This window comes from Protomyctophum parallelum, assembly GCF_964188405.1.
Source record: "Protomyctophum parallelum genome assembly, chromosome: 22".
NCBI lineage: Eukaryota > Metazoa > Chordata > Actinopteri > Myctophiformes > Myctophidae > Protomyctophum > Protomyctophum parallelum.
The window spans coordinates 34,249,510-34,268,065 of NC_139714.1; the positions used below are offsets into that span (position 1 = coordinate 34,249,510).

An 18,556-nucleotide genomic window follows, 5' to 3' on the forward strand; every position below is an offset into this window, starting at 1 on the left:
AGGAAAGTACCTCAGAATTGTAGGCCCTACTTAAGTACAGTACTTGAGTAAATGTACTTAGTTACTTAACATTGACCCCGAGGTTCCCTGCACCCCACATGCTCTAGATCAAAGGAAATATGTCTACAGTTAATTGAACTCAGAGTGTGTGTGAATGTTACCAATTTGACCTGAAAGGGTACATTTTACATTCGGTTACAAATGGATACATTACTAATAAATAAAGAAAAAATATTTCAGTAATAGCAGCATTGTAAGAAATAAATAAGAAGTCAACTGATTGACAGCGTCTTGCAAAACCTTATCTGTAGTGCATCTTAGTAGAATTGTCATTTGAGTTGTAAGTTCACATTGTTAATTTACTTTCTTCTTTGCACTATGTAGGACTGTATTGTATCAGTCCGAATTGCTAGGAACACGTATGTACAAATAATTTTTTCCATTGTAGACAAAATAACTTTTCATCTAGAACCGTTGGCTGAATTTTAAGGCATTATCTGCAGTAGTCAGTATAGTCCCCAGCAAATATAATATTAATTCAGTCTCTCACTCACTTGTTAAAGGTTACAATATATTACTAAAACCTGTCCAAATTATAACCTGAATTAAATTGTATAAAAATACATCTGTAATTGTACAAAAAAAAAGAAAGAATCACTATAGCCCCTAATCTAATGCACTAGTCCTAATGAACAATAATTAGAGAAATGGCAATTCACTTCACATGTCTTACCATGCATTGCAGTGCCAACCGATCTTCTGTGTCCAACTCTTGTGTCAAGGCTGAAGGGATGACAGATTTTTGATCTTTGGAGGTTGAAGTTTTAGTATTTAATGTGTGCGGGGATGGGGGTGGGGTCTAGTAATGCTAAACATAGGCCAGCCTCCACTTTTTGTCCCTTTGACTTCTCCCTGATCAAAGTGCAGCACCCAGCATGTCTGCAGGGGTGAAGAGGTCTTTTCCTGAGAGATTACTCTGTACCATGATCCATTGCCCACCCCCCCCCCCCCCCCCACACACACACACACACACAGAGTTAAAAGTGGGGTCTAAATGATGTGATTTTTGATGAAAGTGAAAAGCTCTGTATTCTTATTGCAATCAATGGTAATCCCAACTGTTTAGTAAACAGACAATAGGAAGAGCAGAGGCTCCCGGAAGACGTCTGGCATGGCATTGTGAGCCTTTCTCTCTGTTCTTTATCTTATTTCAACTGACATGCACTTCTCATTAGCGAATAGTAGGCCTACAAACTTGAACTCAAAATACTAGCCGTGGTGAAGGAAAAAGGTCATTTTAGGCTGATAGGATTTTGTCATTCGCATGAATGTACTGTAAACTATATACAGCATACCAACTGTTGATTTCTTTGACAAACTATGACAAAAACATTCTGGCTTACGACTTGAATACCTTTTTTCACTGAGGAAAACAAAATAAAAAACTAAGCTATGATGACTAAATATATTGACAATTTCATCAAAACTAGACAATTTTTTTTAGCGAGAGACTAGTGGAGAAAGCTATATCCAGTAGAACTAGAAGACAAGTCATTTTATACTTTGTTGAATCCCCAGATCTCTGCCCTAGGTGTAAGTGTAAAAAAGAAGTAGGTCCTGTCTTGGCAATGACCCTTGATATCCAGGTACTGGAAAGACACAGGAGCTCAATATTCCACATATTTGTAAACGGATCAAGACTCGTTTCTCTACACCGAAACAGAACCAAATGGACCTTTACACTCTCAGGGTTAAGATAAGACTTGGTTCTGGAAAGCTGATTTGAATGGCTTAGCTTCTTCTGTCCCAGTGGATCAGGGAGGAACCCTTCTCAGTCATTCAGAGGTCGAGAGAAACATTTCAGGTTGGAACACCTCCAGTGGTGGAAAGTAAACAAGTATTTGTTTTAAGCCCGATAGACCTGTAAATTATAGCACAAACTATAAAAGCTTCCTGTGAACTCCCAGGACAATCATCATTCTCATTAAATGCTAAATGCTTCAAAGGATAAGGGCATAATGGGTAAGGCCAGTGCTCTAACTTGTTGGATATTGTGCATGTGATTTCAAAGGACAGTATACCACTCACTGTGTGTGTGGCTCCTCGTATGTAGAGACTGGTCTGTAATGCGGCCCTCACATAATACGTCACACTACCGATCCAACCAATAACAGTTTTGGTTGTGTCGTGAACAGTGCACGTTTGTGACGTCCGCTGTCTAATTACAATATGCGTATGACTGTTGTCTAAATTTAGCCCTCACAACCATGGTATTCCACGGACAAATCAAATCTAGTCATTCCGCGGATGCTCTGATTCAGAGCAAATTGCTAAGAGCAAGATCTTTATAGTATGAAGTGAAACCTACACAACAAACCACAGGGTAAACGGTCAAGTAAAGTGTAGTAGAGTGTCAGTGCCAAGATATAGTTTAAATGTTACAAAGTACAGTGCTGTGCACTGTGTATGTATGGTTTGAAGGACAATAAAGTGAACCTTCAAATAACTGACTGTAAGGGTATCTCTGTCTAAATAACATGCCTACACAGCATTCGTGGACAAGCAAACAGCATGCTGTGTGTCTGTCTATATACAACCAACATATTTCTGCTCAACTAGCATCTATCAAAGATATGGAACAAACGGAAAGGAAAGAGGAGTCTGGGGGGTGAGGTTGAGTCTGAGGAAGGTTCTTTTGTATCATCAATGTGTCAATTGGTATTGGTACTATTAGGTTCAAGAGGACAAATAGGCTCTATGCACGCAGACCAGGCAGCCGCCCCTTCCCTACTTCCTTCACAAGTGTTACCGATGATATTAATTATATTAAGGCTCTGTTCCATTTAGTGTACAGTGGTTCTCAAACTTTTTAATTTCAAAGACCCCTATAACTCAGTGAACACAAATGGAACCAATGGACCCGTAACCTTAAGGCCTATTCATAGTCTGGATTTTCGGTGGTGAGGTGACCACCGCTCCGGTGGTGAGGTGACCACCGGAGCTGAAATAACGTTGAGCGGTGGTGAGTAAAAACAGAGAGAAGGGCTGGAGCGGTGGCGGTGGTTTGCTCTTCACCGTGGCTTGTGACGTCATGTTGTAGTTCGGCGGTCACCTCACCACCGAAAATCCAGACTATGTATGAGCCTTTACGGGTCCATTTGGTTCCATTTGTACACTCTCAGAGTTACACACCCTTAATGCTCATACATAGTCTGGATTTACGGTGGTGGGGTGACCACCGAACTACAACATGACGTCACGACTCACGAGCCGCGGTGAAGAGCAAATCACCACCACCGCTCCAGCCCTTCTGTTTCTTTTTTACTCAACGTTATTTCAGCTCCGGTGGTCAGCTCACCACCGGAGCGGTGGTCACCTCACCACCGAAAATCCAGACTATGAATAGGCCTTAACTCAAGGCCACTTTGAGACCCACTGGTGTTGCAGTGTTTTTCCAGTGAGCCACCATGCAACAATAGCAGCAGCAACCCGATTGCTGCACAATTAATCAAAAAAAGATCTAGATCTGGATTCAGACACCTATGCGATCTCATTTCCTGAATTTGCGCAAGAATCGTGCAGCACTAGTTGGCTCTCCAACTCATTTTAGTTACTCTTATGTTTTTGCTACAAGAGAGACTTTAGGAGAGGTTTAAGTGAAGCCCTTTGATGTTGTCTGTCCACAGTAGTTGGCTCCCGGTGCCACATTTTGTATGTAGTAATGCTCAACAACTAGAGACTAAAGTAAAGACAATAAATATTTTCACGGAAATTACAATCGTCTGAGAATCGTGATCTCAATTCTTGTGGAGGAAGATGGAGATTCACATTTGAGCAAGAATCGTGCAGCACGAACCCCGTTTGACCAGAATGTGCACCCACTTCCAATGCCATCAATGTATTCAAAGGGAGAAAATCACGTTACATCACAGCTTCCAATGGTCTCAGTAGACGACCTACTGACCTACCTGTCTAGCCGTCTAGGTTCTCCCTTTGAATGCATTGATGGCATTCGAAGCAGGTGAGAATGGAACAGAACCTTCATTAGTATCATCTGTAAGGTAACACCTGGGAAGGAATTAGGGAAGGGGCCGAGTTCTTTTCAAAAAGGCGCGTGTGCATAGAGCCCATTAATAGTGCATCATTGTTCACAGTCCATTTCAAAGTCAGGGCAAGTGATTGTCGGTGCATACACAATGTACGTAGGTAGGTAAACATATGATATGGGAGAAAAGTATTATCATAGGGCATAAACTGACTTCATTGCCCTTGACTGCACTGACTATATATAAATAAAACTAATCTCTGGGTTCCCAGATTGACATAACACAGGTTCTGAAAGATTGTAAGTAAACATTCTGAGGTGTAACTGTAGAAGACAACATTTGTCATGAATAATCTGTCATATAATATAATATAATATATAGCCTATGACAGTACACAATAAAAACATTAACAATTACAACTGCTAGGGATGAGAAACTATAAAATGATCTCTGATCAACAATGTGGCAATTTTTGGGTCCGAGGTCTGAAGGCTGATTAAGTGGAGCAAATTCCAAGGCTGCACCTGGGTCAGTCTTGAGTATAAAAACAGCATACAGTACATAGCTCAACAATGAATGTTTGAAACTAAAAAGTAGTAGAACATCTTCTCAATTCTGTCATAGCATGAGTGTTGTAACTGTATAACAAAGGGAAATCAAATACAACGGGACACATGTGAGATGCACAAAGCCATGGTAACTGAGCAGAAATTACATAATCTACCTCGTGTATTGTGACAATGCCAGTGACAGTCCGTCCTGGTTAATGATCTAGTGCTCCTTCAACATGGCTAGGACTGGTGTTGGTGACCCATGGTTCCAAAAAAACCCAGCGACACCCCCCGTGTGTGTCTGCAGGGTTCTAACTCACTTGTGGCAGCGCTCAACGGGGTGACAGAGGTGACTGGGTCAGGTAGAAGCAGCTGAGGTCAGTTCAGACCGGATTAGGCTCGCTTCCATCCCCTGATGCACAGTACAGTAGATGGACTTCGATTGGATATCTGTTGGTCATTGGCCCATTAAGACCTGAGGCCGATTCTACAAATGCCTTCTAAATCAAATCAGCAGTTCTCAAAATGTTTCCGTAATTCAAAATTGTAAAAAAAGGTAACAGATGTTCAAGCTCGCAGCACAGCATAAAGAGACGCGCTGCAAGAGTTTGTACATCTGCTAATTTTGAATAGCCAACTCTCAAACCTAAAATGACAGATTATTTCCCAGTTTTAAACCCTTTTGGACGGGAACCCCTCTTAGGGTTCTGTACAGTATGTACAGTATTAAAAAATTATAAAAACTTTGATGCTGCTATATAAATATTTGAAGTTTTTCAGAAAGCTTAGGTCAGGATTTAGAGGGCTTCTTAGAATCGGCCTCAGTCCAAAATGGGGGTTAAAACAAAAAAAGACAAGATCAGAAGACCTTCAAATTGGTTTGAGCGTGTAGATGGGTTATTTTCAGGGGGCAACACCGCTGAACACCACAGAGAATAAATTCAGTAATGTCTAAACATTAATACTCTTAATAAATAAATGTGTTGCGTTGCAAGAGCATTGTGTGCCTGTGTGGCGTTTCGCATTTTGTTTTCCTACCGAATGGCAAGATTAAATAAACTAGAAACTAAATAGAGCACACCTTTAAACAACCTCCAAATTATTAATAATTAATGAAAGAAAAGATGAAGCTCTTTGAGAAACGCATGGAAATATGAAAAATGTGGAAAGCTCTCAAGACAGTAGAGGCAGTACAGAGCAAAAAAAGAAAGAAAAAGACTACATACATTAAATCTGTGACTTGCTACTACAGTATGTCTGTCTCCTAATGAAGGTAAACGATTAACTCAGATAACTCAGTGTCATATTCCGTCATTTTCTCTGTAATATAGATTGGCTGACTGGAAAGGGCAAAAATGACAATTCGGTTATGCCATTTATGGAACTAGGTGGGCCAACATCTTACATCATTTAAACAGAATTTGGGGAAATCAAATGTGTGAAGTAAAAAACAAAAAATAAAACCCTGAAAGATAATTGTGTGATTTAACTAGGAATAGTTTTTTATTAAAGGTGAGAAAACGGAAAAGAAACTCAAAACAACAGCCACAATCCCGATTATTTAATCGCTTAAAACCTATATACATTATAAATAATTCCACTACATTACAACTGTTTACAACTGTTTGCGTTTGTTCCTAGTTGTTGTAATCCTAAAAAATTGAGATGTTATGTTTCTGAGGAGCAAGGCAGGGAGGAGGACCAGTTCCACATTAACTGCTGAGTTAAGAACAGTCAAACCTAGTAGATATTGGCGATACATCATATTCCGACTGAACACGACAGCATAGGTTGAGGATGAAAAGGTATAGGGTCGCAAACTTCTGATGTTTAGACAGAGACAAATGAGTTACAGTAAACCGGCTGTGATGTGTAGATTGGAAACAGAAGCGCTGACCTGTGTGTGTGTGTGTGTGTGTGTGTGTGTGTGTGTGTGTGTGTGTGTGTGTGTGACTGTAACTCTGAGAGCATACAAATGGAACCAAACAGACCCGGGGACCGTTTGGATCCATTTGCACACTATCTAGAGTTACGGGGGTCCTTGAAATGACGTTTGAGAACCACTGGACTTTGGACACATCTCAATGCTCAGGACGCCGGGGAACATTCGGGACGAGCTTGAACGGTGGCGTCACGGTTAACTGTTCAGCGTCCATCACGTTATGTGCAAAGGACGGAGTTGTCCCTATCCGTCGCTTTGTGTGCGTTTGTGTCCACTCGATCGATTTCCCTCCTCTTGTCATCACGGCTCTGCACTCGGAAGGTCCAGTCTGTGAAAGGGAGGTCGCCGCTATCCTCTCTCTCTCTCTCCTCCTTTAATGGAGTGTTTTATGGTGTGCTCTGACATCCAGGCAGTAATGGGCAAGGTGCCGTCTTCATTCTGCTCCCTTTTATGCCAAATTCATTCATAAGCGGGCGAGCGGGAATGGGAGTGATCTCTAACCTCCGTTACGCCCGGATCCAGTAGCCCGGTCCGGTTCGGTACAGTGGTTTCATCCGCACGTACGTGCGCGTGTGTGTGCGTTTCGGCGTTCATTTTTGTTCTGTTAAAAATGTCCAGGGGCTTTTCTTTCCTCCCCTGAGGGCACTAAGGCTAGCTGCCCTGCTGGGCTTGCTGCGGGTGTGAAGTCACCAGGACGGTGGTCAGGTGCAGCACCGGCGGGAGGCTCTGCTGCTGCACGGCACTGCCCCCGCTGGCGGAGATGACCACGGACGGCCCCGCCAGCGTCACCACGGTCTCCTCCGTCACCACCTCCTCCTCCTCCAGCTTGACCTCCGCCGCCAAGGTCGGCGGCAGGCTTGCGCCGCCGCCGGCGGCCTTACGGGAGCAGTCGACGCAGATGTAGTCCTCGCTCTCGGCCATCTCACACGTCACGCCCACACACACCTGGTGGAACCACTCGTCGCAGCCGCCGTCACACTGCACCCAGTCCACCTGGAGGGGGCGACAGAGATGCAGAGCAAAATGACAAACGTGAGTGAGAATCAGTGATGTCATTAAGATAAAATAGGGATCTACAATCTTTGTTGGGAAGGGATTGAAAACAGGTGAAATCTGTAAAGATTATTGTACGTGCAATATCACTTACAGTACACCAGGGGTTCTCAAAGTGGGTCCTTGAGGGGGTTCCCAGTGACATTTGTTAATATAGCATCAATCTGCTAAATCTGCTGGGGGGTCCCAGGCACAAAATCATTTCAGATGGTGGTCTGTGGCCAATTACACATGGCGTCTTTCACATTTAAGAATGCAGCGGCATCAGGACTTTGCGTACAAACTAGTACAGTGGTTCCCAAACGTTTTAGCCACGTGACCCAAAAGAGAAATGAGATGTTTGCCCGGGACCCAAACTAGTATAAAATAGCAAATGAATTTGGAGGTCCATAACCCACTTTGGGCGGGCACCCATTTTGGTGTTGGCATCATGTTATGCTTTAGCTATTTAAAAATAGCAGATCTACAAGCTCATAGCGCGCCACCGAGTGGCGCGCTACGAGCTTGTAGGTCTGCTATTTTTGAAAAATCGAAGAACGACTGACATAGAAACATAGCTTTTTCAGAAAACTGTCAGGATGTAGAAGACATTTATAGAATCTGATCTCAGGTCAGAATGGGTTCTACCACTGACTTACACATGGAAGGATAGGACCATGTCACTGTTTTACTGTACCCTCCCTAAAGAGGACTGACCGGTCACACCCCCCCTGTTAATACGTTATGTGTAACTCTCTTTAAGGTGTTCCAGTGCTGTTATCGGCTGTTGATATTCAATAAAGATCCATGTTCTTTAGAAGAAATGTTTTCTGTCTCTGTGGTGGGGGGGGGGGGGGCATCATCGGCTCCATGATCAGAAAATGGGTAAAAAAGAAGGCAGTCTCACATGGATTTTAACACACACACACACACACACACACACACACACACACACACACACACACACACACACACGCACACACACAGTCCAACTCCACTTCAGTATTGACAGCCCTCGTTAAAGCGTTTTGTAGCTCATTTACATAATGTGGAATTCACTCCGGGAACTGGTTACGTTTTAACACCGGTGACCTATTTTATCATCATTTGGGACCAAAGCGTCTTTCACATTTCAAAATGCAGCGGCATCAGGACTTTGCGAAAGCTGGATAGAGCTGGTACGACTTGACCATATCGCCTAGTAGATGACGATGGCTGACATTTGGGAACTAGTAGCGTGCAGTAGCGTCTGGGTGGATCTTTGTTGGTTTGTAAAGTGTCTTGAGACAACTTGTTGAGATTTGACACTTTAATAAATATTAATTGAATAGACGAATAATCGATTGATCAACCGATTTCTAAATTAATTATTTCTTGAAAAATCAAGCACACATCTCTTGTAAACATCTATATGTGTTTTGTCGTGGACTTAATGGCATTGCAGCTAGGTTGCAAATATTATGTACGCAGTGTGTGACACACAAGATTTGTCTTATTACCGTATAAAGCAATGTTACTAAGCATTGTTTTGCGTGTTATGTAAGCAGATAGCGATGATGGATTGTGTTGGTGGAAAGACGGCATCCTTTGGGTGTGCCGAAGATTCCCAAGTCTGGCGTCTGGCGTCCTTTGCTGCGTGTCACTCCCTGTGTCTCTTCCCGTTTACTGTCACTCTAGTCTACACTGTACCATGTCACTGTACTGTCACTCTACACTGTACCATGTCACTGTACTGTCACTCTACACTGTACCATCCCAAGTCAAGGCAGAAAAGCAACAACAATATCTTTAAAAAATAAAACACGGCATCATTAAACCCATTAAATGAGACCGATTCTACAAAATGCCTTTCTAAATCAGTAGTTCCCACACTTTCAAGTGATGAGCTCGTAGATCTGCTATTTTTGAATAGCCAACGTGCAAAATCTAAAATGACACAGATGCTTTCTCGGTTATAATGGGTTATGGTTACCAGACGAATCCAGGCAACCTGTACTGAACTTTCAACAGTATCAGCTTTCTGCAGTTCATCTCAAACATTATTTAATTTGATTGCAATTATCAGGCTGCATATAAACAACAGTATTTCAGAATAAAGATGGATATATCCTGCTGTGGGGAGCCCACGAACATTATTGATCAGCTTCAATTTCCAGTGTGTTTGCTTTTTTGTTTTTGTTTCACCATTTACAATTTCTCTTGTTTATCCTGCAGGAGTTCTCTCTCCTGTCTGGATAAAATGAGTATCCGGACCCAAAATGTTATTTTCTAGAGACATTCTGAACATTAAACACACTTTAAAACAAAGCTTACTATGTACTATGTGGCCACATTTTAGTAAGTGATGGTTTGAACTGGTTTGAATTCCCGTAAGTCCGTACAGATGCACTTCAGTTATGTGCTAGTCTTCTACATCACCTTATGCCCTCTGTTACTTGCTAAGCTAAAGTTGTCTCCATCAATCATCTATGGGTCACCTGTGTGCCGTTCTACCCAGAAGATTACTTCACTAGATGACACAGGCCTTTTTATGCCCATCAGTCAAGATCCCGTTCATCGGCCCCTCTGATCCAATGAACTTGCCACGTGTGCACATGACTTTCTCCTGTCCGTTTTAATGTGCCTTTTGTATTGTCACATTGTTTTATTTATTTATTGTCAGCCAGTATTGCTGCAATCCCAATCCCATACAAATTTCCCCAAAGTCTGAATAAAATCTCGACCACTCTCTGGCCATTTGACACTCAAGTGTTTCTCATGAATAAAATGCATTTTGTAGACTGTCATAATAATAACATTCTGCAGCATCACCTCAGTAAAGTACCTCTCACGTAAGGGCAGTGAGCACAGAGCAGCCCCTCTATCCTCTATCCTGGAAACCAGACCAATCTGCCACAGGAAAAAAGCAAAAAAATGCCCTGGGCAGATTTGTTTGGCCCTCCTCGGTTTACTTTCGTTCACACCCAGAGCTGTAACCACTAGCTCCTCGGAAATTAATCTTCCACACCGAAGTGGACGCAGTGATGATTAGTCTGGCCATGCCAGGCTACAGCCCCTCCCCCGTGCCTTCACAAAAAGCAAACCTATAGTCAAATCAATCAGGAATGCAATATTAACCCATTTAGGCCTGACGTCGGAAAAAAATAAATAAAGAAAGGTTTTCTAAATCATGACAATTTTCTGAAAGATTTAAGGCACATTTTAACGATTTTTCAAAAATAGCAACCTACAAGTTCACCTGACGCGCCACTCTATTTTTCAATAGCTAAATTCTAACATAATGTTTAAAACACCAAAATGGGTTAACACACACATTTCCAAATACATGGACACGGACATGGATGGTTGACTGACCCTCACCTTATCCTTGCAGGGCCTCTGGCAGGTGTTGGAAGCACACACGGCGTTCTCGTCGTTGGAGTCCTCGGCTCCGGACCAGTCGTACTTGGAGGGGATGTCGAGGATCTTCTTCTCCTTCCTCTTCTCCAGGCCCTCCCGCACGGCCTCGGCCTTGGCCGCCGCCTTCTCCTTCCTCTTCCTCTCCTTCTCCTCCTTGGCCAGACGCTTGGCCAGCTGCTTCATCTCGCGGCTCTTCTCCAGGTTGAGCTTCAGCTTCTTCTTCTTGGGCTTGCCTCCGAGGCCCAGCTCCAGGCCCGACCTCTTCAGCTCCTTGGACTTGGCGCCGCCGGGCCGGTGGTCGCCCAGGCCAGAGGCCCCGGTGCCCGAGGAGGAGGACGCGGCCACCATCATCATGTGGTGGTGCTCGGCTCGCTCCAACTTCCTCTTTCTCTTCTTTTCTGAATCCTTCAGCTTGAGCTTCAGCGGCTTCCCCATCAGGGAGTCAGACTGGAAAGAGGAGAAGAAAACATGAAGTTGTATGCGACACGGTATACATGAACTTTAACCCATTCTGACCTGAGATCAGATTCATACGAGGTTTCCACTGGACACACACTGGTCTGATTAACCCATTCTGACCCGAGATCAGATTCTAGAAATGTCAGTTGCTCTTCGATTTTTCAAAAATAGCAGACCTACAAGCTCGTAGCGCGCCACTCGGTGGCGCGATATGAGCTTGTAGATCTGCTATTTTTCAATAGCTAAAGCATAACATGATGCTGACACCAAAATGGGTGCCCGTTCAGAATGGGTTAAAATCCTCTTCTAAAACGGTTAGTCCCTATACTTGATTCTGAATGGCTGGTTTGTGATTAAACCATGTAGTAAATCTCATGACAATCTACACCTAAAATCAGTTATTATCAATCCCAGGTGCGTTACAGTGATCCAGCATATCTGTAGCTAAACTACGGAAGGAAAGCGCTTGATTTCCTTACAAACCCTGGCCATGTGGGCTTATAAGCACCGCCCACGCACATAGGATGGTGAGTGGTGACTGAATGACTCCGGCCCGGGTGGCGCTTGTAAATACACAAGTGCCCCCTATTCCCTCGTCACTCAGAACAGCTGTTCGTCCTGGCAAGTCTAGTTCCGCTAGTCGCGGTTTTGACGTGATGTTCACCGACATGCCGATAAATCGAATATGTAAGTTACCATGAGATTGACCTAACACTCAAGTTTTGTATCTCAATGTGTTCTTTTGGCAAAAGTTGACGACGTATAACAAAGTCAAGCCCAAAGGGTGTAGACCCTTTTTGTTTCCGTGAACATTCCGACATTTTAGCAGTTTTGGCAGTTCTGTGCTATCGTTTTTCACGAAATTCTGCAATATGGTAGTGGGCTGTGAGGATCCTCAGGAACTGAAGCTCACACTCATTCGTCAAAAGACCTTTGACCTTTAGATCTCTTGATGAGTAAATTGTTATGATTTGCTCGATCCACTTTTTTGGCCACGTTAAACAGAAATTGCATTTCCATTCATGCGAATGGAGTCCGACTCTGGTTACGGGACAAGCCCTTCAGCCAATCAGCGCAACCAAACATCTCCAGTCTACCTACTAAAATAAAGGCGAAAGCCACAAAAAACCGTAAAAGAATGATTAACTAGATTCAAAACCTTACCTCCATGACCTGCAAGAATCTCTCCTCTGAGGGGGGGTGTGTGGCCTGCAGGATCCTCCAGATGTGCTGGGTCTCGTCCAAGGAGACCTCCAGCAGGTCGCCCACCATCATCAGCTCCTCCAGCTGGGCTTTGGCCTGGGACGACAGCTCCAGCACCGGAGGCTCCAGGCTCCGGGGGACCAGGGGGGTCTTTCTGGGCTGCTTCCTGGGGGTGCCCATGCCTGGGGAGGAGGGGGAGGGAGATGGGAGAAAGGCAATATTTATTCTAATGAACTATTGTCCAGTGTGTTAACGGTGGCACAAAAACAAACCACAGGCAGGTAAATGCTCCTTTCAAAGCAGACAAAACCGGGTCAACTAACTATTATATAGGGTTTCAGGGCTTCTTACTCTGGACAGTGTTATATAGTGTAATACAGTATTATATAGGGTTTCAGGGCTTCTTACTCTGGACAGTGTAATATAGTGTAATACAGTATTATATAGGGTTTCAGGGCTTCTTACTCTGGACAGTGTTATATAGTGTAATACAGTATTATATAGGGTTTCAGGGCTTCTTACTCTGGACAGTGTTATATAGTGTAATACAGTATTATATAGGGTTTCAGGGCTTCTTACTCTGGACAGTGTTATATAGTGTAATACAGTATTATATAGGGTTTCAGGGCTTCTTACTCTGGACAGTGTTATATAGTGTAATACAGTATTATATAGGGTTTCAGGGCTTCTTACTCTGGACAGTGTTATATAGTGTAATACAGTATTATATAGGGTTTCAGGGCTTCTTACTCTGGACAGTGTTATATAGTGTAATACAGTATTATATAGGGTTTCAGGGCTTCTTACTCTGGACAGTGTTATATAGTGTAATACAGTATTATATAGGGTTTCAGGGCTTCTTACTCTGGACAGTGTTATATAGTGTAATACAGTATTATATAGGGTTTCAGGGCTTCTTACTCTGGACAGTGTTATATAGTGTAATACAGTATTATATAGGGTTTCAGGGCATCTTACTCTGGACAGTGTTATATAGTGTAATACAGTATTATATAGGGTTTCAGGGCTTCTTACTCTGGACAGTGTTATATAGTGTAATACAGTATTATATAGGGTTTCAGGGCTTCTTACTCTGGACAGTGTTATATAGTGTAATACAGTATTATATAGGGTTTCAGGGCTTCTTACTCTGGACAGTGTTATATAGTGTAATACAGTATTATATAGGGTTTCAGGGCTTCTTACTCTGGACAGTGTTATATAGTGTAATACAGTATTATATAGGGTTTCAGGGCTTCTTACTCTGGACAGTGTTATATAGTGTAATACAGTATTATATAGGGTTTCAGGGCTTCTTACTCTGGACAGTGTTATATAGTGTAATACAGTATTATATAGGGTTTCAGGGCTTCTTACTCTGGACAGTGTTATATAGTGTAATACAGTATTATATAGGGTTTCAGGGCTTCTTACTCTGGACAGTGTTATATAGTGTAATACAGTATTATATAGGGTTTCAGGGCTTCTTACTCTGGACAGTGTTATATAGTGTAATACAGTATTATATAGGGTTTCAGGGCTTCTTACTCTGGACAGTGTTATATAGTGTAATACAGTATTATATAGGGTTTCAGGGCTTCTTACTCTGGACAGTGTTATATAGTGTAATACAGTATTATATAGGGTTTCAGGGCTTCTTACTCTGGACAGTGTTATATAGTGTAATACAGTATTATATAGGGTTTCAGGGCTTCTTACTCTGGACAGTGTTATATAGTGTAATACAGTATTATATAGGGTTTCAGGGCTTCTTACTCTGGACAGTGTTATATAGTGTAATACAGTATTATATAGGGTTTCAGGGCTTCTTACTCTGGACAGTGTTATATAGTGTAATACAGTATTATATAGGGTTTCAGGGCTTCTTACTCTGGACAGTGTTATATAGTGTAATACAGTATTATATCGGGTTTCAGGGCTTCTTACTCTGGACAGTGTTATATAGTGTAATACAGTATTATATCGGGTTTCAGGGCTTCTTACTCTGGACAGTGTTATATAGTGTAATACAGTATTATATAGGGTTTCAGGGCTTCTTACTCTGGACAGTGTTATATAGTGTAATACAGTATTATATAGGGTTTCAGGGCTTCTTACTCTGGACAGTGTTATATAGTGTAATACAGTATTATATAGGGTTTCAGGGCTTCTTACTCTGGACAGTGTTATATAGTGTAATACAGTATTATATAGGGTTTCAGGGCTTCTTACTCTGGACAGTGTTATATAGTGTAATACAGTATTATATAGGGTTTCAGGGCTTCTTACTCTGGACAGTGTTATATAGTGTAATACAGTATTATATAGGGTTTCAGGGCTTCTTACTCTGGACAGTGTTATATAGTGTAATACAGTATTATATAGGGTTTCAGGGCTTCTTACTCTGGACAGTGTTATATAGTGTAATACAGTATTATATAGGGTTTCAGGGCTTCTTACTCTGGACAGTGTTATATAGTGTAATACAGTATTATATAGGGTTTCAGGGCTTCTTACTCTGGACAGTGTTATATAGTGTAATACAGTATTATATAGGGTTTCAGGGCTTCTTACTCTGGACAGTGTTATATAGTGTAATACAGTATTATATAGGGTTTCAGGGCTTCTTACTCTGGACAGTGTTATATAGTGTAATACAGTATTATATAGGGTTTCAGGGCTTCTTACTCTGGACAGTGTTATATAGTGTAATACAGTATTATATAGGGTTTCAGGGCTTCTTACTCTGGACAGTGTTATATAGTGTAATACAGTATTATATAGGGTTTCAGGGCTTCTTACTCTGGACAGTGTTATATAGTGTAATACAGTATTATATAGGGTTTCAGGGCTTCTTACTCTGGACAGTGTTATATAGTGTAATACAGTATTATATAGGGTTTCAGGGCATCTTACTCTGGACAGTGTTATATAGTGTAATACAGTATTATATAGGGTTTCAGGGCTTCTTACTCTGGACAGTGTTATATAGTGTAATACAGTATTATATAGGGTTTCAGGGCTTCTTACTCTGGACAGTGTTATATAGTGTAATACAGTATTATATAGGGTTTCAGGGCTTCTTACTCTGGACAGTGTTATATAGTGTAATACAGTATTATATCGGGTTTCAGGGCTTCTTACTCTGGACAGTGTTATATAGTGTAATACAGTATTATATCGGGTTTCAGGGCTTCTTACTCTGGACAGTGTTATATAGTGTAATACAGTATTATATAGGGTTTCAGGGCTTCTTACTCTGGACAGTGTTATATAGTGTAATACAGTATTATATAGGGTTTCAGGGCTTCTTACTCTGGACAGTGTTATATAGTGTAATACAGTATTATATCGGGTTTCAGGGCTTCTTACTCTGGACAGTGGACTTGGAGGCTGAGGAGTAGGCGTGTTCGGCGCAGAAGGAGGGCGTAACGGCGGGCCACATGTGGCTCACCACTTCCTCAGACTTGACAGGGATCTCCTCGTCACAGAACAGGTAGGGCTTCACCTCCCCCGGGTCCTGAGGAACACACACCATTAAACATAGAACATTAGTTTGATGTGCTTTAAAAAAGATACAAATAAACACTTTTAAAATAAATGGTGTCAAATAACATCCATTTAAAAACGTAAACAAAAAAAAAGGCACACCAGGAAATATGCGATGATATGAAGCATTGAATAACACTCTCAACCACAGAAGTAGAGAGGTCCTTGACCACATAATGGAATGATGAAGAAAATGCAGGAATGCAAGCATATTTGGGCCATTTTAGGGATTATTATTATTATTTATTTATTTTATAGATAGATTAGATTGAGAGATGAGATTAGATTGAGAGATGAGATAGATTAGGGATAGAGAAAAGGTTTAGCCATATATTGAGGATTAAAAGGAATATCCTCACGAGTATCGTAATACAGTACATATTGCGTGTGCGTTCTTGTGTACCTTCATATCGTAGCCGTACGTCTCCCTGATGTCCTCGTCAGAGTCCGTCTCCTCATCGTCATAGTCTACAGACTGCCGCGGTGACATGGCTCGGCTGAAGCCGGCCTGTTGGAACGTCTGGATGTGACCCTGGGGAGGGGGGGAAGGGGACATACAATCATGACTCAAGTATACAAAACGCCACACTGCCATTTAAGACACATTTGAATATTCTGGCTCTGTCTGCAGAGTTTTTTCATGGTCTTGCACCTACCTAAATCCACTGACAAGTTTAAATATTGAGAATCAATGTGTAGCCTATTGAGAAATGTGTATGTTCTGTGCCAACAGAAAGACATACATACATATACATATTCAATATGCAATCAATAAGACATTTTCTATCAAATATATGCACACTGTTGTAGCCAGTGTGGTAACAAGAAGACTCGCCCCGTTTCTGTTTTCCTCCCAGAAATTTCCCCAATGTGAGGGGTGGGAGAGGCTGGACAGCAGACGGCTGGACTTTGAATTTCTCTAACTATAAACTTTCATGACAGCAGACAGCCTAAGTACAAATATAATTTATGAAAATCTACTACATTGAAGTCTGTTCACAGAAGTTGTTGTAGGATATGTGGGGATTATCTGACGAGGTACCATTTGAGTGTGCAAAACCTTACATATACTAAATAATACTAAATTGTTTATAGGGTCAATATAAGTAAAATAATATAGCCTTTCTACAGGAGTATCTTTTTATATTTTTCCAAAAAGAATACAAACAGCCAATAGCATATTACAAAGGAAAAACGGGCAAGCACCGGGTCGAGTCTTCCGGTATTCGCCAGTGTGCTATTCTATGCAGTAGTATGCTGGAGGGTGGGGGGGGGCATCAAGGCCGGGGAGCTCAACAAGCTCAACAAAACCATCACGAAGGCCAGCTCGGCCTTTGTTGTTGGCCTCAGAATGGAGAGCCTGCAGCCAGTCGCTGAGAGGAGGATCGAGGACAAACTAAACTCCATGCTGGCAAATCCCTCCCACCCCTTTTCTGTCATGCTGCAGGATAGGGTGAGCGCCTTCAGCCGAAGGCTCACCTTCCCTCTGAAGATGCATAGGGAGCGATACAGCATAGGGTGAGCGCCTTCAGCCGAAGGCTCACCTTCCCTCTGAGGATGCACAGGGAGCGATACAGACTCTCTTTCATGCCAACTGCCCATCAGACTCTATAATGCAAATGCATAAGAACTGCCTCCCCAAAGATTGCGTATGGTCCTGATTAGTGGGTTTATGTCCACTTGTGCTTACAGTTTTTTGTTTGTCCAGCTTGATTTTATGTGTCACTCTATGCTGTTGTAGCGCTTCAATTTCCCTTTGGGGATTAATAAAGTATATCTCATCTCATCTCTCAAGAGATTGCAGATTGAGGCGTTAGCGACATATCTGAGATCATTAGGGTTTTCTGGAAGACTTGAAATAACTAATAACCAAAAATAGACTATCTATCTACAAGCTTACAACAGACTTCCATAGAAGACATGCTGACTTCTATGGAAATCAAAAGACTGAAATCAGTTGTGGAACTTGTGGCGACTAAGAACTTTAATCCATGAGACTTTAGCACAGTTGATCAGTTCCTCATTTCCAGCAGTACCTGTAGGTCAGGGTTGGCGGCAGCTTTCTGGAGCTCTGCGTTGATTATTTTCTCCGTCTTCTCCCTGGCGGCCTGCTCCACCATGCGCTGGCTGAGGACAGACAACTTGGCCAGGGCCGAGGACAGCTCGTCTGTGGCCAGCGCCTGACGTGCTCGGTCCTGGGAGGACAGGACAGACAGGAGAGCCGATGAGTAATTAGGGACATGCCAAATATAAGCCATCAACTACAGCGTATTTATGGCCATTAGGGATACACCAAATGGGATATTCTTGGCCAAAACCGAATATAGAAAACGGTTGGCCGATTACCGGTAATATCTTTTCTTAACCAGTTTTTG

The 18,556-nt window shown here is 42.3% G+C and overlaps 1 protein-coding gene across 1 annotated transcript in view; it reads right to left on the reverse strand.

Annotated features, from left to right (window-relative positions):
• Positions 1-5,530: 5,530 nt before the first annotated feature.
• kdm5a (lysine demethylase 5A) overlaps positions 5,531-18,556 on the reverse strand; it is a 45,635-nt gene continuing 32,609 nt past the window's right edge. Inside the window, exons 24-29 of the mRNA XM_083758087.1 lie at positions 18,218-18,376; positions 16,585-16,713; positions 16,005-16,152; positions 12,594-12,814; positions 10,932-11,417; positions 5,531-7,532 (exon numbers count right to left, since the gene is read on the reverse strand). Coding sequence (XP_083614213.1) covers positions 7,191-7,532; positions 10,932-11,417; positions 12,594-12,814; positions 16,005-16,152; positions 16,585-16,713; positions 18,218-18,376 — 1,485 coding nt within the window. The 3' untranslated portion in view covers positions 5,531-7,190. The remainder of the gene's footprint in view (positions 7,533-10,931; positions 11,418-12,593; positions 12,815-16,004; positions 16,153-16,584; positions 16,714-18,217; positions 18,377-18,556) is intronic.